This window comes from Lampetra planeri, chromosome 41, assembly GCF_965212315.1.
Source record: "Lampetra planeri chromosome 41, kcLamPlan1.2.h2, whole genome shotgun sequence".
Taxonomy (NCBI): domain Eukaryota; kingdom Metazoa; phylum Chordata; class Hyperoartia; order Petromyzontiformes; family Petromyzontidae; genus Lampetra; species Lampetra planeri.
Genome location: NC_136147.1, coordinates 5,711,699 through 5,737,567, shown reverse-complemented (window position 1 = coordinate 5,737,567; position 25,869 = coordinate 5,711,699). Strand labels below are relative to the sequence as shown.

At 52.5% G+C, this 25,869-nt stretch overlaps 1 protein-coding gene across 1 annotated transcript in view; it reads right to left on the bottom strand.

The window, feature by feature from the left end:
* LOC144732117 (paired box protein Pax-2a-like) overlaps positions 1-7,551 on the bottom strand; it is a 43,155-nt gene extending 35,604 nt beyond the window's left edge. Inside the window, exon 1 of the mRNA XM_078613406.1 lies at positions 7,445-7,551. Coding sequence (XP_078469532.1) covers positions 7,445-7,487 — 43 coding nt within the window. The 5' untranslated portion in view covers positions 7,488-7,551. The remainder of the gene's footprint in view (positions 1-7,444) is intronic.
* Positions 7,552-25,869: the final 18,318 nt, after the last annotated feature.

Here is a 25,869-nt window from a genome sequence, read left to right as displayed (position 1 = left end):
TGTGTGTATATACATGTGAGCGCATTATATATATGTGCGGAGCGGTGGTGTAGTGGTTAACGCACCGCGCTTCGAAACGGGCGAAGCGATGTTCGATTCTCACTCACGGTCACCAACATCAGTGGCGATGATTTTAACTGTTCCTGGGCCTTCTCTAGGTTGACTCAGCATTAAATTAGTGTTCGGTGCTGCGGGTAAACATCAGCATCGGGGAAACAAAGGCGGCCGGGCGTGGTGTGTTTGCCACCCATCACCTCGTGTGCATGTCTTGGCGTTCATAAGTGCTCGCTAACAGCACTTGTCCCAACAGTCTTTTAAGGCTATACGGGGGATCTTTGTCTTCGTGTCGTGTGTGTGTTGGTGTGCATCTACGAGTGTATATGTCGTATAAAAACAGCCGGTTTGTAACGTCCCCCCGTATATCTTCCACAGACCAAGGGCCCATCCGTTTAGTGCGTACGCATGGAGGGAGGAGGGGGGGGGGTAACCCAAATGTGCACGCGTGCGTATGGGGGGAGGGGGGGTCTACTGACAATGTACGCACAGGAACCGGGGGGGGGGGTGAAGCTTCGATAATAATTTGTCTACATTGGCCTTCAAATGAGTTAGATGGTCCGGCGGTGGACTGTTTGCTTCAACACGTTCATATGATTAATCCTTGATCGTTTCTGCGTGGATTAAATATCGGCCGTTCTATAGGATTCGGGGGGAGGGGGGGGGTGCGTCAGGCGTACGTACGCAGGTGGTGGGGGGGGGGTGTAAAAAGTCCGCGTGCGTACAGGGAGGGGGGGAGGGGTCAAGTTTTGACAGATTTTTGCGTTCCTACTAAATGGATGGCCTCTAACGGAGCAAGTGCACACATACACATGGGGACATTAACACGAAAACACACAAAGACAAAGATCCCCCTTATAGCCTTAACAGACTGTTGGGGCAAGTGCTATTAGCGAGCGCCTATGAAGGCCGGCACGGCACACGAGGGGGTGGGTGGCCAGCACCACGCCCGGTCGCCTTTGTCTTCCCAGTGCGACGTTCACACATCGCACCAAGTGTTCATTTGAGGCTGAGTTGACCGAGTGGAGATCCCAGACAGGTTCAAATAATCGTCACCGGTGTTGGCCGTGAGCGGGAATCGAACTCGGGTCGCTGGTTCATAGCGCAGCGTGCTAACCGCTGGGCCACCGCTCTCTTTTCTGTTACATATACACATATACGTGCACACAAGCAACTGCACACGCATTCTCACACATACGCACGTCAACGCAGACACGCTAACGCATCGCGCGTGCCGTCTAAATGTTGTAACACGCGCTTCAAGCTGTGCATTAAGCACGTGACAGTACAACATCATTCGTAAACAGTCACTTACAGTATACGTAGATTACACGAAAAAGTAAAACAATATATTGTGTCTTAGTCGACGTTTCGGGGGAATGGGCCTTCTTCATGGCAGAGCGATGAATAAGGGCAATTGCCAGAAACGTCGCCTAATTTATATCGTTATATGTTTGTTTTCCAGGCCGGTCTTAGTGAAGATTGCGTTAAAAGTCACGTGTTAAGTTGCAGTTGTTTGCGTAAAACTGCCAACGTGCTATCCCAAGTATATATGAATGTATATATCTATATGGATAGTATACACACACATTCAATTGTTTTACCGAGTGGAATATTTTACACCGTAAATAACATGCGTGCTGTACAAATATAACCGCTTTGCTTGTTGGTGTCACTAATATAAGGGGTATCATATCAATTACAATATTTGTATTTTTATCTGACTTGCCCAATGCCAAAGTACGAGAGATAATTCTTGGTTCATAATTTACGGGAATTAATCTCTCGTTCACTGAACCTATCCAACGTAATCACATAAATCTTATCGTAGCAGAAAAATAACACATTTCGATTAAGATCAGGGCATAATTTCTCAAAGGATGTTTTCCGAAGCTCAGTCCCGGACAACTCCGGCTGGAATTAACCCGTGATTATGATGAATGTGTGATGTATGTATGATGTATATATGTATGTTGAACGTCTTTCGCACCGTATGTATCCAGCCGTGCTAATCGGAGGTCCTGGGGGAAGAACAACACACTAAGCACAAAAACCAGTTCTAAAGTAATTAGTTTTAATCTAGATGATGATTTAAAAGTGATGATATTTAAAAATAATTTGTCAGCAAGAAAATCTCACGAATTCTCACCACTCGCATTTACGACGGTCCGATATTGGGATGTTTGTCCAATTTCATTATTTCTCAAATTCCCTTTGTGTTGTCGTTACTGTGTTCAACATGTGTCTTTAGCAAACTGGTTATTGTTTTGTCATCACAGGTCTATATGTATAAATTGTCGTCACGCTTAACGATACTACAAATCGTTTACGACCATTTGTCAATGTACTTTCTGCACGGAAGCTCTCCCCCTGCCGTCGCGATAGGTGAGGATTGATTGGCCATACTTCACCACGCTGGTCAATGCGGGTTGGTTAACAGTGGCGGGTTGTTGGGGGGTCCGTGAGGGAGGGGGGGTATCACTCGCCACTGATGTTGGCTGTTGATTGGAATCAAACGCGTAATCGCCGAAGGTCGTAGCGCAGTGCGCTAACCATTGCACCACCGCTCCACCCGTCACTCAACCCGTTACGTTATACAGTTATGCGCAGTTGTGTGTTTCATACACGAAGGTTAAGAATTATGTTGAGAGCCAAAGCCAGTACTTTACTTATAACAGAACACTAACCTAATTGTGTACTCGCTCTGTAGACTGATATTTGTATGCAATCATGAATTGTAAAAAAAATATATATAGTTGTGCAGGATAGGTGTGTTACGATGTTACGCAAATCTGTCATTGTAACGACGCTTTTGCACAGTTGACATATCCAACATAATTACGTAAAGTTATGGTGTTGGAGATCGCTGATGGTGCTGCGTTGGCGGTGATGCAGAAGCAGAAATAACTACACAAACCAACACCACATTCGTCAACAAACATATATAATGGCTGACGTTTCTGGCAACGGCCCTTCTTCGTAACAGATGCAATCATAAATTGCCCATTAAAATCGTTGCTCAAATTAACACCTTAAAACTTAACCCTAAAGCATCCACACTTTGACCGGCGTGGTGACGTATGATCAAACATCCTACATGACCACCACGTCACAGAGAAGGCCTTCATCCAACAGCGCATTGACAACGGGATGTACATTGTTATCACTTATTATTTAAGCTCAAGATAAACCTCTGCTCAGCGAGGCTTTCCTCGATAAACAAACAACATTATTATTCATAATAAACGTTTTTGGGTTAGATCGCGTTATTAATAAATGTGTCGTAAACCTCCACCACCCGACACGGCCAATCAGCAAAAAAGTGTCGCGTTGACAAAAGATAAATAGTTCACTAATTTAGCCCACCGGTGTGTTGAAGAGTGAATCCACAACATTTACGGGTGGTGGAGGGTTACGACACATTTATAAATAACGCGATCTAACCCAAAAACGTTTATTATTAATAATATTGGTCGCGAAAGCCTTACGTGTTAAACTAACATAATTCTTGCTGTCATATTATCCGGATTGTAAGACGCATTTTTATCGAGTGTTTTTCCCAAAAAAGTTCTGTGTGCGTCTTATAACTCGATAGATGTGAGACAAGATTTGTGTAACTCTATTGACAGCCGGTATCATTATTATGAGGGTATTATTGTATTATTGTATTACATATGCGAATGTGCATGGGGAGCGGTAGTGTAGTGGTTAGTGTGGGGACGCAAGTTCGATTCCCGCTCATGGCTAATAGCTGTGACAGCGAATATCTGAATTGGTCCTGGGCCTCCCCTAGGTCGACTCGGCCTCAAATCAGTAGCTGTTGCGGTGTGTAAAATAAAATAAAAACATGTGCATCGTATTTAGTGCTCGCTAACAACTGTCTGTTAAAGGCTATATATATGGCGGCGGTCTTTGTAGCTAATTATGAGAGAGAGTTGGTGAACACGATTTAACGTTCTTAATGGTCATAACGACAGACACGGCAAGAACACACCACACACACGCATATACATATAGGCACACACGCACACCACATACGCGCCTCGTACAACACAAAAGCACACGCAAACCAACGTACATCCGAACGCATGCCATCTTACCCACAAAGACAACAACAACAACACACACAGACCATGAACACGATTTCACAAATAACACAGCAGTAACCGACACACACTTACACCAGCAAACACACACGAAGACAAAGACACCCGTACAGCCTTAACATGGGAAAGTGCTGTTAGCGAGCACTTGTTAAGGCTGGCACGCACGGCACACGAGGGGTCCGTGGCCGATGGGTACACACCGCACGGGTACTCATTTGTGGCTGAGTCGACCTAGGAGTGGCCCAGGACCGGTCAAGATAATCGTCACTGCTGTTGGCCATGAGCGGGAATCGAACTCGGGTAGGCGGGTTCGTAGCGCAGCGCGCTAACCACTACGCCACCGCTCCCGACATGTACACACATGTCTACCAACACGCGCGAAGAACGATGGACATACGTGCACACATGCGTGTCACCCAGAATAGCACACAGACACTCACACTCACACCACGCAACAACACGCACACCCCAACAAACGAATACACCCCACGCCACTCACTCGCACTTTATTCTTAAAGACAAAGATCCTCCGTATAGCCTTAACAGATTGTTGGGGCAAGTGCTATTATCAAGCACCTATGAAGGCCCGAACAGTACACGAGGGGGTGGGTGGCCAGCACCACGCGCGACCGCTTTTGTCTCCCTATTGGCGATGATTTTAAACGCCCCCACCAGGTACTCACTCATTTCAGGCTGAGTCGACCTAAGGGAGGCCCAGCACTAGTTCAGCTAATCGTCACTGGTATTGGCCGCGTGCTAACCGCTACGCACGTACACTCACATCAACACACATCACACACACACATGCGTGTGTAGGCAAACTTACAATCACAGACCAAAGTGTGCACACACGCACGCAGAGTCGCACTCACGATCTGTCAGACGTACGCACACAATCCACACGAACTTCACTTGCACACACACACACACGCACTCAGATGCACACGTGCCTACAGCAACAAAGACAAAGATCCCCTCGATAGCCTACAAGAGACTCGTTGGGACAAGTGCTGTTCGCGAGCACCTATAGAGGCCGGCACGGTACACGAGCGGCAATGGAACGCGGGTTCGTAGCGCAGTGCGCTAACCACGCCACTACCGCTCCACACTACCAACGCACATTCGATACAATAACAAAGATCCCCCGCATAGCCTTAACATACAATTCGGGCAAGTGCTGTTAGCGACTACGTATGGAGGTGGGAACGGGGCACGAGAGGGTGGGTGGCCAGCACCACGCCCGGTCGCCTTTGTCTCCCCAGTGGCGATGTTTACACACCGCACTTGGGGAGGCACATCACCGGTTCAGATCATCGTCACTGGTGTTGGCCGTGAGCGGGAATCGAACTCGGGGTAACCGCGGTTCGTAGCGCAGCACAGCGCTAACAGCTCCCCCTCTACACACACACACACTCAGACCAACACACACGCACACTCAGACCAACACGCACACACACACACACACACTCAGACCAACACGCACACACACACACACTCAGACCAACACACACGAACACTCAGACCAACACGCACACACACACACACTCAGACCAACACACACACACTCAGACCAACACGCACACACACACACACTCAGACCAACACACACGCACACTCAGACCAACACGCACACACACACACACTCAGACCAACACACACGCACACTCAGACCAACACGCACACACACACACACTCAGACCAACACGAACACACAACAAACACTCAGACCAACACGCATACACACACTCAGACCAACACACACACACACTCAGATCATCACGCACACACACGCACACTCAGACCAACACGCATACACACACTCAGACCAACACACACACACACTCAGATCATCACGCACACACACGCGCACTCAGACCAACACGCATACACACACTCAGACCAACACACACACACACTCAGATCATCACGCACACACACACACACTCAGACCAACACGAACACACACGCACACTCAGACCAACACACACACTCAGATCATCACGCACACACACACACACACACTCAGACCAACACGAACACACAACAAACACTCAGACCAACACGCATACACACACTCAGACCAACACACACACACACTCAGATCATCACGCACACACACACACACTCAGACCAACACGAACACACACGCACACTCAGACCAACACGCATACACACACTCAGACCAACACACACACACACACACTCAGATCATCACGCACACACACACACACTCAGACCAACACGAACACACAACAAACACTCAGACCAACACGCATACACACACTCAGACCAACACACACACACTCAGATCATCACGCACACACACACACACTCAGACCAACACGCATACACACACTCAGACCAACACACACACACACTCAGACCAACACGCACACACACACACACTCAGACCAACACGTACACACACACACACACACTCAGACCAACACGTACACACACGCACACTCAGACCAACATGCACACACACGCACACTCCGACCAACACACACACTCAGACCAACACGCACACACACGCACACTCAGACCAACACGCACACACACACTCAGACCAACACGCACACACACACTCAGACCAACACACGCACACTCAGACCAACGCACACACACACGCACACTCAGACCAACACGTACACACACGCACACTCAGACCAACATGCACACACACGCACACTCCGACCAACACACACACTCAGACCAACACGCACACACACGCACACTCAGACCAACACGCACACACACACTCAGACCAACACGCACACACACACTCAGACCAACACGCACACACACACTCAGACCAACACGTACACACACGCACACTCCGACCAACACACACACTCAGACCAACACGCACACACACGCACACTCAGACCAACACGCACACACACACTCAGACCAACACGCACACACACACTCAGACCAACACACGCACTCTCAGACCAACGCACACACACACGCACACTCAGACCAACACGCACACACACACAGACCAACACACGCACACTCAGACCAACACGTACACACACACGCACACTCACACACACACGCACATACACGCTCAGACCAACACACACACTCAGACCAACACGCACACACACTCAGACCAACACGTACACACACACGCACACTCACACACACACGCACATACACACTCAGACCAACACACACACTCAGACCAACACACACACGTACACACACACACACGCGTCGTCCCCAGCTCACTCCTCCACCTCGTCCATCCGCGCGCGACCCCAGGGCGTACTCACTGTGCATGCTGACGAAGGGGTCCCCCTTACAGTGGAGGTCCATAATGGCGGGCTCGTAGTCGTTGTGGGGGGCGCGGGGTGGATAGATGATGGTGGTGGTGGGGTAAATGGTGGGGGGGGGGGGGTAAATGGTGGGGGGGGGGGGGCAGCGGTGGGGGGAGGTGACGCGAACCGCGGAGGAGCCAAGTTTGATTCCTCGCTCAGCTCCGCTCCAAACCCGCGTCTTGAGACTCGGGGATCATCATCGGGTCCGTTACATCGGGAGCACCCAGGACGTGCCTCGAGGCGGTTTGGTGGTGGTGGGTGGTGGGTGGTGGTGGTGGGTGGTGGTAGTAGTGGTGGGTGGTGGTGGTGGGTGGTGGGTGTTGGTGGTGGGTGGTGGGTCTCTTAGCTGAGTTGCAGCGAAAACCGAACAAAAATCTTAAACCGCCACTTCTTCGAATCGACACGCCTCCTCCTCCTTTATCTCGTTCCGGGGAACGTTTCCAGGCCGGGAGCTCGCCCCTTGCTTCCTCGCCACGCACGCCACTGCGCCAACTCAGCCGTGGAACACCGCTGGGCAACCCGCGTCTTCGTGCTGGGAAGACTCCCCCCACGTCTCTCCCCCCACGTCTCTCCCCCCACGTCTTCCCCCCACGTCTCTCCCCCCCCACGTCTCTCCCCCCACGTCTTCCCCGCTCTACAGCTTCTGTCTGCACCTCGCCGTGTGTCTGCGTGTCTCTAACTCTCTAGTTCTACATGTCTCTTCGTGTCTATCTACCGCGTGTCTCCCTCGCACCGTGTGTCTCTCTCCGTGGCTTTGCGCGTCTTTTCGTGCCCTCCGTCTTCCGATAATCTCCGCGTGTCTCTCTTTGTCTGTCTCTCCGTGTCTCTCTCGCTTTGTGCGTTCCCTCCGATGTCTTCCCCTCTGTTTGTGGCTCTGCGTGTCTCCGTCTCTCTGTCTCCGTGTCTCTCTGTCTCCGTGTCTCTCTGTCTCCGTGTCTCACCAACGCGCGTGTTCTCGTCTTCTGCTCATCGTCGCCACTAGGTCGCCTCGGCGCGAACTCGGGCGGTCGAGACGTGGCTGAATCGAGGGAGACATCGCGAGAATTCTGCAGCCCCCGAGTTAACTTCTCCCCTTGCTCCGAGTCCACGCTGCTACAACTCGAACAAGTCGCACGAGTTGGATGGTTGCTCGCTGATTGCGATGGAGTTCCTTAAAGCTCGTCCGTCGATTCGGCTACTTGACAGGTTGCACGACCGCGTTCGTGATCGTTGCCATCGCAACCGCCCACCACTGCCATCGCAATCTTCATAATAATGGTAAAAAAAAAACTGTGAAACTGCGTTAAGTTAAACACGTGCTATCAATCTCGTCCATTATAAAACTGCGAAATATTTCACGAAATATTTTTTACAAAATCACACCCCGAAAACCTTCACCAACAACATCAATAGCAACGGATGCATCGTCCAACTTGAGAATTTGAAAATTAGAAAAAAATTCTCGTCTTCGAGTCGCGCGTCCCGAGGAGGAGGAGGAGGAGCGTGATGAAGATGATGCTGACGACGATGAGCCGCGAAGCCACTTCCAAATTCCTCCGCGCGTCTTGCGTTCACACTCCCGAGTCTGAGATTAACAGTTATTTGCTTTGCCCCACCGCTAACTTCTTTGACGTTCACCCGACGGTGTCGTTTGCTCGCTCGTCTCGATCCAAACGGGGCATGGGGACGCCCGTGCGGTCTCAGCTCGCGCGCGCGTCAATGGGGATACGAGCGACGTGAGACGGCTGGGCGGGATGAGCTGGAAGAGGGGCGAGGGGCGAGAGAGAGAGAGGCACGGGGAGGAGGGAGACGCACTGGGGGAAGGGATCTGTGCACAGAGAGAGAGAGAGCGATGAGGAGAGGGAGAGAGAGGAGGAGGAATGGGCCAAAGCGTCACGGGATCTCTGACCAATGGTAACCCGACTTTGGTATCTAACTGATACGCAATTAGCCTCCTAATGTGTCCGGTGACAGCCATTAGGCAGGCGCTGTAGGGGATGCGATCCTTGTTTAAGATGAGCAGCGTCCGGGAGCTGTTCTATCCACTGCTGGATGAAGGCAACCCGCAAAGGCGCAAACCGTCTCGCGCCATCTCGCTTCTAGTAAACAATCCCGCGTGCATCGTCTTGGTTCTTTCGGTATTCAGACTGTCTACTTGACAGACCTGTTCTCCACCTGAAGACGGCTGCTTGCTTTGTGGCCGAAACGTCGTGAGAATTATTTTATTATGTATGTTTTATTTTTATTATTTTATTATTTCCATTCTACGTGACTTTACCGAAAGAACCAAGACGATGAATCCCTGCAGTCACGAAAGCTTTAAATCGAAAAATCCCGCGTGTGCCTGCAACGCGACGAGCTGATGCATCGCTCCGTCTCCCACCACCCCCCACCGTGCACGTCCCAGCGAACGCGTTCCGTTGCTGGGCTGCCCCACTCGCTCCCGTTGTGGTCTCCGTCCCAACCACCCGCCATCGATCTCTCTCTCTCTCTCGAGGAAAGCCGTCACGGATCGAGGTTGCGGCGATGATGGCCGAATGTGTCTCTCAGTCTCCGCGATTTGGCCGTCCGCTCGGTCGCGTTGTGTCACGCGCGGCTGTCGTTCCATCACCGCCACCACCACCACCATCATCATCATCGTCGTTGCGCCTTGCAAGTCGCGCGCTCTCGCGTGTGAACACGGAGAGAGGAAGACGCGCCTTAGAGGACATCCGCAAACGAGGCGTAGGTTAGCAAAGGTAAGCGGGGCTTGCGGAAGATGGCTTCGATGGGACGATGATGCACGTGGTCGAGACGGACGGCGGACTGTCAGGCAAACGAGGGAACACGGCCCGGGGTAGAAGTGCAGCGATGCGGGGACTGCAGGAGGAGTTGCGTGGATTGTTACTTCGTAATGCGTCATGAGGACACTTGGGAGGGCCTTCATCTAGCAGCGGACTCATCATGGCTGCTGCTGTTGCTGCTGATGATGATGATAATTGCAATTTACCCGCTAAACAAATGTGAATTCTTATCCCGAACAAACAACCAGAAGCGCTTCTGATGCGCTCTGAACGAAGCGGTGGCGGCTATGGACGCGCCCTGCAGTTCAGCACCGTGGAGGTAGCAACGGCTAGGGTTGGTGGATCACGGCGCGATGCTGGGGAACTCTCATCCCCCGGGGCGCGCGTCGGGGAGGTGGTATCACCCCGCGGCCAGGGGCGTCCCCAGGCCACGGCGAATCCTCGGGGCGACCGCCCCCGGGGCCCCGCGCTTTGGGGAGCCCGACGACGGTGACGTCATACTGACGGTTTAGTTTGAAGGCGTTGGGGGGGGGGCACGCGGTGCGAGTTGCCCCAGGTCTGCACCCCCCCCCCAATCCTATTATGGAGGGCCCTGTCCCTGGCATCCCATGGCTCGACAGGAGAAGGCGGTACTATTAAAACTATTACACTATTTTACCGGGTAAGGCCCACTGAGCTGAATATGTCTTATTCAGAAGCGATCTGGCCACAAATGATAACTCAACAAAGTTGATTATCACGTGGAAAATGTACAGCAGCCAAACGCTCGAAGCGCACGTTTCTAAATGTGGAGGGAAAAACCGGAGGGCCCGGAGAAAATAAATCCACGCGACCACGGAGAGAGAGAGACACGCAAACTCCAAATATACAGCAGCAGGCGTCAGGGTCGGGATCGAACCCACGACCTCCTGTATACCAGGCGAGGTAGTTAACATCTCCTAGCCACTGTGATGATGATGAGAGAGAGACACGCAGACTCAAAATATACAGCAGCAGGCGTCAGGGTCGGGATCGAACCCACGACCTCCTGTATACCAGGCGAGGTAGTTAACATCTCCTAGCCACTGTGATGATGATGATGATGAGAGAGAGACACGCAGACTCCAAATATACAGCAGCAGGCGTCAGGGTCGGGATCGAACCCACGACCTCCTGTATACCAGGCGAGGTAGTTAACATCTCCTAGCCACTGTGATGATGATGATGATGAGAGAGAGACACGCAGACTCCAAATATACAGCAGCAGGCGTCAGGGGTCGGGATCGATCCCACGACCTCCTGTATACCAGGCGAGGTAGTTAACATCTCCTAGCCACTGTGATGTTGATGAGAGAGATACGCAAACTCCAAATATACAGCAGCAGGCGTCAGGGGTCGGGATCGGGATCGAACCCACGACCTCCTGTATATCAACCGAGGTAGTTAACATCTCATAGCCACCGTGAAGATGATGAGAGAGCCACGGAGACTCCAAATATACAGCGGCAGGCATCGTCAGAGTCGGCATCGAACCCACGACATCCTGTAGACCAGCCGAGGTAGTTAACATCTCCTAGCCACCGTGGCTCATCCGTCCCTCCCATATGGGATATAGTGTTACGCCCTCGCACGCGTGGTGGGGTTTTTTCCTCCCACGTGTATGATAAACACTCATTGAGTGACTGAAAACATTTTTATAATACGGAGGATTGCAGAGCTTGGGCAATTGTTGGTAGCGCTGCCTGGCTGCTGCTGCTGCTGCTCCCTTCCAGAGTTGTCCGTGCGTCCTCGGCGACTGTGGGAGATGCTATTTGTATGAACGATGACGAGGAGACTCTACGAACACAACTAAAATATATATAATGATGCTGGCGTGCTGAAATACATTTCTCAATGCATAGATATTTTCCGGGTCGTTGGTAGATTGGGATGGGTCACTGCAGGTGGGGGCGGGGGATGGAGATGGAGGTGAAGGGTGGGGGTGACCCTTATCATCCAGCAGTGGATTGTGGAGGGAAAGGGGGGGGGGGGGGACCTTGTGCAATGTTCCAATGTTCCACTACGGTGAGGGTGAACGCGCTTTATCCGGCACGCAGTTCAAGTGGCGGTGGTTTAATGAATCCGTGTGCCACTGTGTAATGGAAGGGGTTGCTCCCACCTCTAACAACGACAGCTGTAAAACCAACAGCCTGTGCATGTCCGCTGGCTGTATTTCCACGTGTAAGTAGTACATCGACCGCCCGCCTTTATATGTCACAGGCGAGAGACCGGCCGCGTGTATGTATGTGTGTGTGTATTTGCTTATCATGCAGAAGAGATGGATATTCTTAGGTTTTTTCGGTAAAGTCACGTAGGTAAAACATCAAAATTAATGAAAATAAAATAAAATAAAAACAAAAATCACGACGTTTCGGAGGCAACACAAGTCTCCGTCATCAGGTGGGACCGTCACAGCCAGATTAGCTGCATCAAGTGAGGCAATGATTCAAGATGTAATCCCTTAAAAGCGAGAGATGGAGCTGATGCGATACGGGAGGATGTGGAGCTGAGTGGACTTGCTGAAAACTGGTAACCAGCGGTGTCAAGATCGGCCTCTATGGAGGAGGCTCGTGAAGGGCGCTACTGGGCAATTGGAAGCAGTCGCCCTCCAACAACAACTGAAAGCAGAGGAGCGACGCTCACAACAACGACCGGAGCGCCTGGCGGCTAAAATAGAACAAGTTGGCATAGTAGGGGGTACAGCTGGTGGTGCATGTACCAGTCATCTCAGTCAGCCAACCCATGGCACCTACTGGGTCTGTCCCGAGACCTCCTCCTGCCAGCGAGCCTTCGACACTTCACGTGGTCTCAAAGTGCACCTAGCCTGGCACAGGACTCCCCGACAGGATACGGCTCGGCTCGCTTCTGACGGCCTTCGCTCGCGACAGGCGAACACGCGATGGGACCTCTCGTCGCCGGCAGTGTTCCCGTCGACCAAACGATGCTTTTGCTGCGTTTGGCGGTCGTGCACAGGCACAATTAAACACATAGTGCACCGTGGCCTTACAAGTAAAGCGTATGATAGGCGACGTTTCGGGCAATGAGCCTTATTCATAGCACAACTAGAGAGGCGGCAGATAGATAATTGGAGTTGATAAAAGTCGAGAGCGAGTGAATACTAGTCGTGACTGATCTGCCCATCACTGGTCTCGCGATGTGATATGAAGAAGGACCATGTCCCGAAACGTCCCCTGTAGTACGCAGTTCTTATTGCTGCTGAGGCCACAATGGAAGTCACACTCGGTAACGAAAACATTTTCTCCTTCGCACCTGCATGGAGGCGTCATTGTCGTACTTGTTTGAATTATAGTGATTCGTGTCTGCAGTGGACTGCATTGTCCCACGACGACATTGTGTACGCATCTCGCACGTGTACACAATCAAAGTTTATAACAGGCCAAGTTTATTCTAAATCACGTGTGATTGTGTTTGAATACATATGTAGCTGATAGCGCAGTGCGCTATCAGCGATATTTCCACCAACCACCACTCGTACCATCATCAATACTATCACCACCAACACCATAAACACCTGGACCACATCCACAGTGCCAATGCTGCCTACGCCAAAGTATTTGGCCAGGGAACGCGAGATTTGATAAGATTGTTAATTGGGCTCAACAAAGACCGAGCCCACTAATGTTACACACCCACTGCCCTTTTCAAGTAACCGACTCATTTACAGTCCATTGTCTCTCCACTGCTGGATATTGTACTGCCCACGCCGTGACGATTGTTGGACCAATACGTTGATCTCACGATGAGCGGAGAGGTGGTCTACAATCGGCCATCCACATACCATTCGCCATGACTATGATGATGATGATTATAATCATGATGATCATCATCATGATCATCATCGTCATGATAATGATTCTCACATCTGGGAAGCAGGGAAGGCTTATGGATGTCGCCTGTCCTGGTTTTCCCCGCGATCCTACTCTTGCTGATTAGGCAGCATGTTTATCCCGGACAATTTTTCAGGATGTATATCTGTATGTACTCTGAACTTCTTTCGCACCGTACGTAGCCGACCGTGCTAATCGGAGGTGCGGGGGGAAGGACATTGGAGGGGCGGGGGAGGTGCGGGGTAGGGAATGGGCAAGAGAGAAGAGGCGAGCTTTAAGAGGAGGAATCCGAAGAACAACGCCACCACCACCACCACTACCCACCACGCGCACGAGGGGAGCAACGCGGCCTCTAGCCGGTAGTGCGTTCACTGCTTGTCGCAGAGATTTACGGTTCGAATCATGCGGCCGCCCTGATGAATACTGCCAGTGTATTAACCGTAAAAAATAAAAATAAAACTACGTGCCATCTGTTTCACAGCGGACGTTCAAAACCCCCGTGACGTCATTCGCAAGAGTGACGTCACTACGTTCCGGCGTCATCGTCCCAAGTTGACAAATTTCAACGACCACGCCGCTAATTACAAAACAACCATCGCCCCCTACTGCAAAACCTTGGCAAGACCCTCCCGAAAAAGAGTGGCGAGACTCAGGGGGGATATGCCGCGTAAGCATTTAAAGTTTATTATTTTATTTCGATTTAAAGCTTTCGTGACTGCAGGGATTCATCTTCTTGGTTCTTTCGGTAAATATATTCTTAGGTTTTTTCGGTAAAGTCACGTAGGTAAAATATCAAAATTAATGAAAATAAAATAAAATAAAACAAAAATCACGACGTTTCGGAGGCAACAGAAGTCTCCGTCATCAGGTGGGACCGTCACAGCCAGATTAGCTGCATCAAGTGAGGCAATGATTTAAGATGTAATCCCTTATAAGCAAGTTGGAGGGGGGAGGAGAGGGGGGGGGGGGAGCTCATCAGAATGTGGTAGCCAATGAATGGAACGTATCGGGAGGGAGGGGGGCTGGAGGGGGGGGGCAAAAAAATGGACGACGGCTTGGACGCGGTTGCTGCACACGCCAACACAATGGACAGAAAGGGGGAGGGGAGGTCTGATACACATGATAGAACAAAGGAACGAAAATGCCCATGTTTATACCATAAAAAAATACATTTGAATGTCAACTCAAAGTGTCTTCCTGGTCCAACGCGTCACTGTGGTTCTCGTCGATGGCCCAGAGCTATTGTTGGAAATGTTCGATTTGAAGCTTTCGTGACTGCATGGATCCATATTCTTGGTTCTTTCGGTAAAGTGACTTTACCGAAAGAACCAAAAATATTGTTGGAAACTCCACATTCCTATGACAAGGGCGCAAATGATCGATATTAACGTAGCTCGCAATGTGAGCTCACCTCCGTATCGTTATGGTCATCATCAGTCATGGTCAATCCACTGCTGGATGAAGGTCTCCCCATTTAAGTCGTCTTCTCGCCATCCTGCGATGTCTGTAATAGGTGCTCGCGAATCGCACCTTCCCACGGCGCTCGAGTAAAAAAATGCTGGAGGGTGACACTGACGGCTGCTCTGTGCTTCCAGTGTTCATGGGCCTGCTCAAGGCGCGGCTCCGGCTGGAGCACGCCATGTACCACACACATGTCGGTGATGTGCGCGTCTTCTTCGAACGCTGGGGAGCCGGACAAGCCCCTCTCTGTACCAGCGTGGACGGCACCCTCGTGGTGTTCACCTTCTGAAGCGCTCGCTCGTCACCGTGGCGTGCGCGATGACCACCACCACCACGTGACTTTTCTTTCGTGTTGTGCGCGGTGCATTTAGCGCCACAGCGCGTGGATTTTAAACGTTAATTTTGTTGCTGATGACTTTGTGTATTTCGTATCGGAATCGCCTCTAGTGATGTTGTTGCTGGCAGCAATACAAGTTGTTTAAAAGTCAAGTCTGAGTTGTATTCGTGTGTGTATGTGTGCTTATTTAGGTCGACTCAGCCTAAATCGAGCGCACTAATGCGGATGTGACACAGCAAGCGGTGCCTATACCTCCATAGGAACTCCCCAACTTCGGTTTAGCATTCGGCGATTAATTTCTCACTCAAATGTGTTTTTTCGTGTCTTTCTCCCGTTGGTCGCTGTGCACGCTCGCGGAAGCACGGAACGCGACTGCTGGATGCGGTGTGCCGGGTGTAGAAACTAAAATATATCGAGGATGACACCACCTGGGGCAGACCCGGGATGAATATAACAACGGGTGTACCTGTCCCGTGCCGTGTGCGAGCTGGTAGGGATACCTGGTGCGTTCCTGGTCTACGTGCGCTCATCGGGTCTGGGAAATTAACCCGTGTGGCTTCAATGTTTAACAAAATTAAATCAAATTGCTGTCATTGATTTTAATTACGCACGCACACACGCGCGCGCGCAAAGACCCCCCGTGTAGCCTTTTACAGGCCATCGGTACAAAGGAGAGCTCTGTTAGTGGCCAGAACCACGCCCGGACCACCTTTGTCTCCCCCGCAGTTCAGATGTATTTATACGCCGCACCAGGAACTCATTTAAGGCTGAGTCGATCTGGGGAAGGCCCTATACCCGGATCAGATAATCGTCACCCATGGTGCCCGTGAGCCGGGAATCAAACTCGGGTCGCTGGTTCGTGGCGCAATGCGCTAACCACTGCTCCACCGCTCCCCACGATGCATATGTAGTGGTGGTATTGACGTGCGCCGACTGTGACAGTGATGGATCACGGGGCGGCGCGGGGTGCGGGGTTGGGCACGCGTTGTGGGCGTGGTGTGGACGCGCGCGCCGGGAGTGACAGATGACGGGGCGGCGCGGAGTGAGTGGTGAGGCACGATGAGATGTGGGAAAAGAGGATCGTAGCCAGCGCCCGGCGATTGGTCGAATAAGTGGGTGCTCGCAGCGACGTCCGCAGGTGGGGTATAAAGGGGGACGCGCGAGAGCACTCGAGAGAGTTACCCAGTTGAAGACCCGAAGACGGAGCTGAAGACTTAGTCGCCGAGTAGCTAAGTGGATGTTGGTCATCCGAGTAGCTCAGTGGCGTTAGTCGCCGAGTAGCTAAGTGGATGTTGGTCATCCGAGTAGCTCAGTGGCGTTAGTCGCCGAGTAGCTAAGTGGATGTTGGTCATCCGAGTAGCTCAGTGGGCGTTAGTCGCCAAGTAGCTAAGTGGGTGTTTGTCACCCGAGTACTAAGTGGATGTTGGTCATCCGAGTAGCCCAGTGGCGTTAGTCGCCGAGTAGCTAAGTGGATGTTGGTCATCCGAGTAGCTCAGTGGGCGTTAGTCGCCAAGTAGCTAAGTGGGTGGTTGTCACCCGAGTACTAAGTGGATGTTGGTCATCCGAGTAGCTCAGTGGGCGTTAGTCGCCAAGTAGCTAAGTGGGTGTTTGTCACCCGAGATACAAAGTAGGTGTTAGTCACCTGTAACCAAGTTTGATAAAATAAAGAGTGTGTTACCCGTGAAGTCGTCTCCCGCCGAGCTACTACATTACAACTGGCGTCAGAAGTAAACCTGTCTTCAAGAAGTATGGACACAAGGAAGACTACCCGTACCCACGAGCGAGGTCGGGATGACGACGGCGTACCGGGGACACCGACCTCGGGAGTAGAGGACGAGGAGTTGCCGCCGATGCAGCACTTCGCGGTGATGGCCGACGCTCCGCTTGCCTCCGACACCAGCCTCCAGGACGCGCACTCCCGGTTGGCGGAGTTGCTACTCGCCGCCGCCGCTGTCTTGGCCGACATCTCTGTTCCGGCGAGCGGAAAAAACGGCTGCGGGGGTCGTGGAGGAAGCGACGTTGGAGGATTCCCGCCAAAAGGCGCTTCGCGCCAAAAGTCTGGAAGTTGCCGCCGTTTTTGGGGGGCCGCCACCGATTGGCGGGAAAGACGGACGCCACGTGGCCGGACACCTCCGCGCAGCGCAGCCCACGTCATCAGCGCGCGCCGGAGCCCTCCATTTTGCGCCTGACAACCGAGCCGACATTTTACACAACTCCAGCGGAGCACGGGAAAATCTCTCCGACGTCGACGACGATCGGGTCCTCCAGCAAAGATTGCCCGCGCTGTCGGCGTTCAAGGCGGATGGGGGCGACTGGGGAGCCTTCCAACGAAGGTTCCTCGCTCATCAGGAGATGTCGGGGTGGTCCGACACCACTGCCCTGCGTGCGTTGCCAGCGATGCTTGACGACGACGCGCTTGCAGCCTTCACATCTGCTGCAAGGTCGTCCCGCTCTACGCTCCAGGCCGCACTACACCTGATGGCGAAGGTGTTCGGGCCGCCCTCCACGTGTCGCCACCAGTTCTACGATCGGCGGAAGGTGGCTGGGGAAACGACGCTAGCCTACCGCACGGCACTACTCGCCTTGGCGGACGCAGCTTTTCCCCGCATGGATAAGGAGGGGAAGGACGCCATGGTGACGGAGCAGCTGCTGGTGTTGGCCCACGAGTTGGGGGTCCCCATCAACGTGGCAGACGAGATGGAGATCTGCTCCCTGGCGATCGCCACGAGCATTCACGCGTACGAGGTCCTCAAACGCAAGCCGGGGGTCGTCTGCAAATGGCCGGGGAACGCGGCACTGGCCGCCACGATCGCCGAACCTCAGCCAGCTGCGGTGCAGGAGCAGGCCTTCGCTGCATCGCGTCCGGGGGAGTGGAGAACGGGAGGTCGTTCGCCCACACGTTCGCCCCGCAAGCTGGAGCAACCGAAACCTACGACGTCCGTCGTCTGCTACAACTGCGGCCTTCGGGGTCACGTCGCAGCCGGGTGCCGGGCCCCGCGTCAGCGCGCCGCAGGACCACGTCGGGACGACGACCAGGGCCACAAGTCATCCCAACAAAACCCGGCAAGTCGCGGCACCTCACACGTTCGGTCCACAAACACGGCACATTCGGGTCGCCGCTTCGCGGTGGGGGGTTCGCGGCTGGGTGCCGGGGGTTCAATTCGGCGAGGGGGGTCCGTACGCGGCCCGCAAGCAGTCGAGTGGTCCGAATTGGCCCACAGGATCGTGGCTGCGTCAGCCGGGTCGTCCGTGGTAACGGGGTTCATTGACGGGGTTGAGGTCCGGGTGCTTGTTGACACGGGTGCGTCGGCCACCATCATCTCGGACCTTATTTATAACATTCTTCCCGTCCAAAGTAGACCCCTTCTGCCAGTAGACGTGCCATTTTATGCGGCGAATGGGGGATCCCTGGGGATCATCGGCCAGATTCGGGCGACTATTTGCATTGGTGACATTAAATTAGCGGGCCCTATTTTTGTATCATCATCGCTGGCCGTTCCCTGTTTGCTAGGTACGGACTTTTTGTCAAAAATGCCCATCAAAATTCTTATAGATCAGGCCTGCATAGAGCTTCCGTCAGGTCGGCGGGTTGCCTTCTTGTTGAGCCCTATCAAAGTGCGCACGGTTTGTGCGACGGTGCAGGCGCTGGCGACTCACACTGTACGGGTACCCCCGGGATCGCAAATGTTAGTACCCCTTCGGTTCAGGAAGCCACTCGAGGTGGGTGCGGAGGCACAGGGGGTGCTGTTGGGGCCGTCAAACAGAGCCAGTAAGGGCCTCGACTTAGCGGTTGCTCAAACCATGGTGAGAGGGGACAGTGAGCCGTTCGTAATGGTCCTGAATACGGGGTCACGGCCGGCCGTAATTGCGCAGGGAACGGTGCTGGCTCACGCCGCGCCGCTGCCCGTTGAGGAACGGCTCGTGGCTCAAGCAGATTTTACTGTCGAGTCGCATCCTCAAAGTGATGAGGGGACTGAGTGGTTGGACTCGCTGTGTGCGGGTTCTGCTAACTTGTCCGGGGTGCAATTGGGAGCATTGAGGGGTTTGCTCATCGAGTTTGCTGACGTGTTCAGCAAACATAAGTACGATATTGGCTGCACTGACCTGTTGCGCCACCACATAGCTACAGGGGACGCGGCCCCTATTCGTCAGAATCCCTTCCGGCTCAGCCCGGCCGAGAAGGAACATGTGCAATCGGCGGTTAATGATATGTTGGCGGCCGATATCATTTCGCCCTCTTCTAGTCCGTGGGGTGCTCCTATTGTCCTAGTAAAGAAACAGGACGGGTCCTTGCGGTTTTGTGTCGATTTCCGCCGCTTAAACAAAATCTCGATGGCGGATGCGTATCCGCTCCCCAGGATGGATGAGTCGCTGGATGCCTTGGCGGGAGCGCAGTTTTTTTCCACACTCGATCTGCTTTCTGGATTTTGGCAATTGCCACTCGATAACGAGTCAAAACCTAAAACTGCTTTCCGGACACCTGGGGGCCTATTTGAATTCAACCGTTTGCCCATGGGCTTACATTCCGCTCCCGCCACGTTCCAGAGACTCATGGAATTGGTTTTGTCGGGCCTCCAATGGGATACCTGTTTGATTTATCTTGACGATATTATCGTCTTTAGTCGGACTTTCGAGGAGCACCTCCAGCGACTGAGAGCGGTGTTCCTCAGGATGCGTTCCGCTAAGCTTAAATTTAAACCGGCTAAATGTTTTCTGCTTCGGGAATCGGTCAGGTATTTGGGCCATATCGTGAGTCGTTCAGGGATCTCGACGGACCCTGCTAAGACGCATTGCGTCAGCTCATGGCCAACGCCAACCTCGGTCACGGAGGTTCGTAGTTTCATTGGTTTTGCCTCCTATTACCGTCGTTTTGTCAAGCAATTTGCCACCATAGCTAAGCCCCTGCACGCTTTGACGGCTAAGGGTGTGAGGTTTCACTGGGGGGCGGTGGAGGAGGCTGCGTTCTGCTCCCTCCGTGACGCTTTGGTGCAGGCTCCCCCCTTGTGTTACCCCGATTTCACACAACCGTTTTTGCTTGACACGGACGCCAGCAATACGGGTATCGGGGGGGTGCTCTCACAGTTGGTCGGGGGGGTTGAACGGGTGGTCGCCTACGGTAGTAGGGTTCTTTCCCCCGCAGAACAACGCTATTGCGTAACTCGTCGTGAATTGTTAGCCATTGTGTTTTTTACACAGCAATTCAGGCCGTATCTTTACGGCCGTCATTTTACGGTCCGGACGGACCATGCGGCTCTACAATACGCTATGCGCGTGGCACAGCCATCGGGCCAATTGTCCCGATGGTTGGAGGTCCTTCAAGACTACCAATTCACGACGATTTACCGCAAGGGGTTGCGGCACTCAAACGCGGACGCCTTGTCGCGGTTGCCGCCGTGCACGGACTGCACATGTTTGTTGGGATCAGCGCGGTGCAAACCCCCGGTCGCCGGCACCCCGGGAGTTGCGCTCGCCGCCACTGACACCCCGGGAGAGGACGCCCCCACGGGGAGGGATTCGCTGTTGTCGTTGCCCCTCATTGAGTGGGGCCGCCTCCAGATGTCCGACAGCTCCCTACTTACGCTGCGTCGGAAAGTTGGCGCTCCCGAAGAAGGGGAGGCGCGGGTCGGTTCCTGGGTGTGCAGACAGGGCCTTTTGATGAGGTGGGACAACATGTCCCGGCGTCACGTGCTCGTTGTGCCTGTTGCTATGCGGGGTAGGGTTGTTCTGGCAGCTCATGAACGGCTCATGCATCTGGGTTTTCACAAAACGCTCGCCCTAATCCAGCGAGACTATTATTGGCCGGGGATGGGTAACGACGTGGCGAATATTCTTAAGGGATGCGTAGGGTGCGCCAAAAGGAAACCGCCACCATTGGCAGCTAATCCACCGCTGCAATCCATTCAGGTTTCGCGTATAAACGAATTGGTAGCGTTGGACATCTTGGGGCCCTTTCCGGTTACACCAAGGGGAAATAGGTTCCTGCTGGTTGGCGTGGAATACTTCACCCGATGGCCTATGGCATGGCCGCTCGCCAACCAGTCGGCTGCGGCGGTGGCGGACGCCTTTGTCCAGGGTTATGTGTTGGACAAGGGCGCCCCCGAACGCTTGCTGACGGATCAAGGGAAGAATTTTTCGAGCGTTTTGTTGCGCGAGGTGTGCGACCTGTTGGGTACAAAGAAAGTGCGTACTTCCCCCTACCACCCGCAGACTGACGGGATGGTTGAGCGTCTGAACAGGACGATTACGTCTATGTTGTGCCAGCAGGTCTGCGACGATCAGGTTGATTGGGACTTACAGGTGCCGGGGGTACTCGCGGCCTATCGAATGGCCCCTCATGCGGCGACGGGGTTTTCCCCATTTTTTCTTATGTATGGGCGGGAGGCCGATCCGGCCATGGACGTCCAACTGGGGATTTCCCAGCCACGTGCAAAATCTAAATTGGCAGACCACATCAAATTTAATATCGCCAAATTGACTGAAGCGCGCGAGGCGGCAAGGTTGAATTCGCGGTCGCGGCAAATGGCGAACGAGAAATTGCATGAGCGGAGGGTGCATACGCATGATTGGAAACCAGGCGATAAGGCCTGGCTGCATTGTCCACATGCACCGTTGGCTACGTCCCCCAAGTTGTTGAGACCTTGGAGGGGACCGGTGGAAATTGTGCGGGTTGCACGACCCCAGAGTATACAGATTAAATGGGGGAAACGCCGTTGGTATGTGCACCCCTCCCGACTGAAGCCCTATGCGGCACCGTGTGACCCCGTTCTGTGCCGTGACGACCGGGCGTGTGATGTGACCGTCGACTCGGGGAGGGAGGTGTCGCAGGCTGATCCTCACGTGTCTCCACCTGACCCACCCCCAGGTGCCTCGGGCTTGACGGCTGCTGACCGTCGAGAGCCTGAACCCCGGGGCACGCACGAGTCCTCGGTGCCTGGCCGATGTCTTCCTGAACCGCCGGCACCACCGGACGTTCAACCGCGTCTGGTGCCGTACGACGGACCGGCAAGGCGGACTCGGGCTAGGTCTCAACAATTTTCATGAAGACGGTTTTTTGTGCTCTACACCGAGCTCGCCCGGTGTTCCCCTCTGCCGGGGTAATGTCCCTTTGTAGGGACGCTCGGAAGAAAAGGGGACACTGCACGAGTCGAAAGAAAAAAAAAAAATTTCCATTTATTTTTTTTGTATACACATTGCTATTGTCACTCGCCGGTTTGTATATATTGTTCTATTGTCGCGGTGGCATTGGTTGAGGGTTGCGGATGGTAGTGTTCGCGTCGTGTTGTGTTGTTAGCTTAGTTGTTGTTCTTGTTGTTGTGTTGTGTTACGGGGCACACAGGGGGGGTTTGTATATTTTTATAGCAGCCGGGGCGGCTGCGAGCTATGTGGTAGGGGGTGATGTAGTGGTGGTATTGACGTGCGCCGACTGTGACAGTGATGGATCACGGGGCGGCGCGGGGTGCGGGGTTGGGCACGCGTTGTGGGCGTGGTGTGGACGCGCGCGCCGGGAGTGACAGATGACGGGGCGGCGCGGAGTGAGTGGTGAGGCACGATGAGATGTGGGAAAAGAGGATCGTAGCCAGCGCCCGGCGATTGGTCGAATAAGTGGGTGCTCGCAGCGACGTCCGCAGGTGGGGTATAAAGGGGGACGCGCGAGAGCACTCGAGAGAGTTACCCAGTTGAAGACCCGAAGACGGAGCTGAAGACTTAGTCGCCGAGTAGCTAAGTGGATGTTGGTCATCCGAGTAGCTCAGTGGCGTTAGTCGCCGAGTAGCTAAGTGGATGTTGGTCATCCGAGTAGCTCAGTGGCGTTAGTCGCCGAGTAGCTAAGTGGATGTTGGTCATCCGAGTAGCTCAGTGGGCGTTAGTCGCCAAGTAGCTAAGTGGGTGTTTGTCACCCGAGTACTAAGTGGATGTTGGTCATCCGAGTAGCCCAGTGGCGTTAGTCGCCGAGTAGCTAAGTGGATGTTGGTCATCCGAGTAGCTCAGTGGGCGTTAGTCGCCAAGTAGCTAAGTGGGTGGTTGTCACCCGAGTACTAAGTGGATGTTGGTCATCCGAGTAGCTCAGTGGGCGTTAGTCGCCAAGTAGCTAAGTGGGTGTTTGTCACCCGAGATACAAAGTAGGTGTTAGTCACCTGTAACCAAGTTTGATAAAATAAAGAGTGTGTTACCCGTGAAGTCGTCTCCCGCCGAGTTACTACATTACACATACACAAAGATACAAAGACAAAGATCCCCCCGTGTAGCCTTAACAGACTGTTGGAGCAAGTGCTGTTATCTAGCACCGATGAAGGCCGGCACGGCAAACGATTGGGTGGGTGGCCAGCACCACGCCCGGCCGCCTTTGTCTCCCCCAGTATTAGATGTTTACAACGACCGTCCCTAGGGGAGGCCGGGTAACAGTTGAGATCGTACTCGTCACTGATGTTCATAGTCGTGGATGGAACAGAACTGTGATGGCCGGGTGTGGAGCTCAGTGCGCTAACAAATTGAAGTTGAGAGAGGGGTGTGGGGGGGGTATTGGGAATTGGGATGCAGGTGGGGTCGGCGAGGCTGTTCTATTCGTGCGAATGGAGTTGGCAGCAGCAGCAGCGGTGCGTGGGGAGCGGTGGAGTAGCGGGTAGCGCTACGATGCGCTATGAACCCGGCGGCCCGAGTTCGATTCCCGCTCACGGCCAACAACCAGTGACGATAAAATTTCGACTTGAAACGTTGCGTGACTGCAGGAATGCATATTCTTTGGTTCTTTCGTTAAAGTCACGTAGATAGAAAAATAAGGTGAATAAAAAAAATGATTAAAAATCATTTGTATTTTTATAAATACTTTTAGGAAAATGATAAAAAAATAAAAATGCTAAAAATATATATTTTATCATTTTTATTTGTACTGTATTCACCTTTTTTTTTTATCTACGCGACTTTACCGAAAGAACCAAACAATACCAGCGACGATTATCTGAACCGGTCCTGCGCCTCCCTTAGGTCAACTCAGCCTCAGATGAGTACCTGGTGCGGTGTGTAAACATGGCCACGAGGGAGACAAATGCGGCTGGGCGTGGTGCTGACCACCCACCCCTTCGTTTGCTGTACCGGCCTTCATAGGTGCTCGCTAACAGCACTTGTCCCAACAGTCTGCTAAGGCTATACGAGGCATTTTTGTATGTTGAACTTCTTTCGCACAGTACGTAACCAACCGCGCTAATCGGAGGTGCTGGGGAAGGATAACAATTCTAGATTTGAAGCTTTCGTGACTGCAAGGATTCATACTCTTTGCTCTTTCGGTAAAGTCACGTAGGTAAAAAATGAGATTAAAATTAATAAAAATAAAATATTTTATTTTATTTTTATTAATTTTCATACTCTTAGTTCTTAATAAAAATAAAAATATTTTATTTTTAATAAAAAGAAAATAAAAACATTTTTATAAATTTTGATTTCATTTTTTACCTACGTGACTTTACCGAAATAACTAAGAGTATGAAGGATAACAAACTACGAACACAAAACTAACTTAATGAACTTAACACGGCCACGATATGTTGAGTAGCTCAATGCCGATGTGGAGGTCTGCTGCTGTTCGCAACGACCCCTCGAGTTTGTCGCGTCTCTACCTCGGTAACTAATCATAAACTATTCATAAACTATTCATAAACGAAAATGCTATTCGTATAATAGAAATGTATTCAAATGGCATATCAAAGTGATGATTATACATTTTGAAAGTGGATTTAGCGTCAGGCCTCACTGCCTGAAATATAGTCTCTGGACTTATTATCCACTCTGTCCCTTTGGCCTCGGTATATGTGGGCTGTGAAGACGGTACATCGCCCGAAACGTCACATATTGTATTGTCATTGTGAAGGCCCCAGCGCTGAGATGTTCTGCAGAGGGCGCACGTGCTGCGGACGATCTGACGGCCAAGGCTTCATGTCAGCCGGATCTGTCCGGGGCTGACCG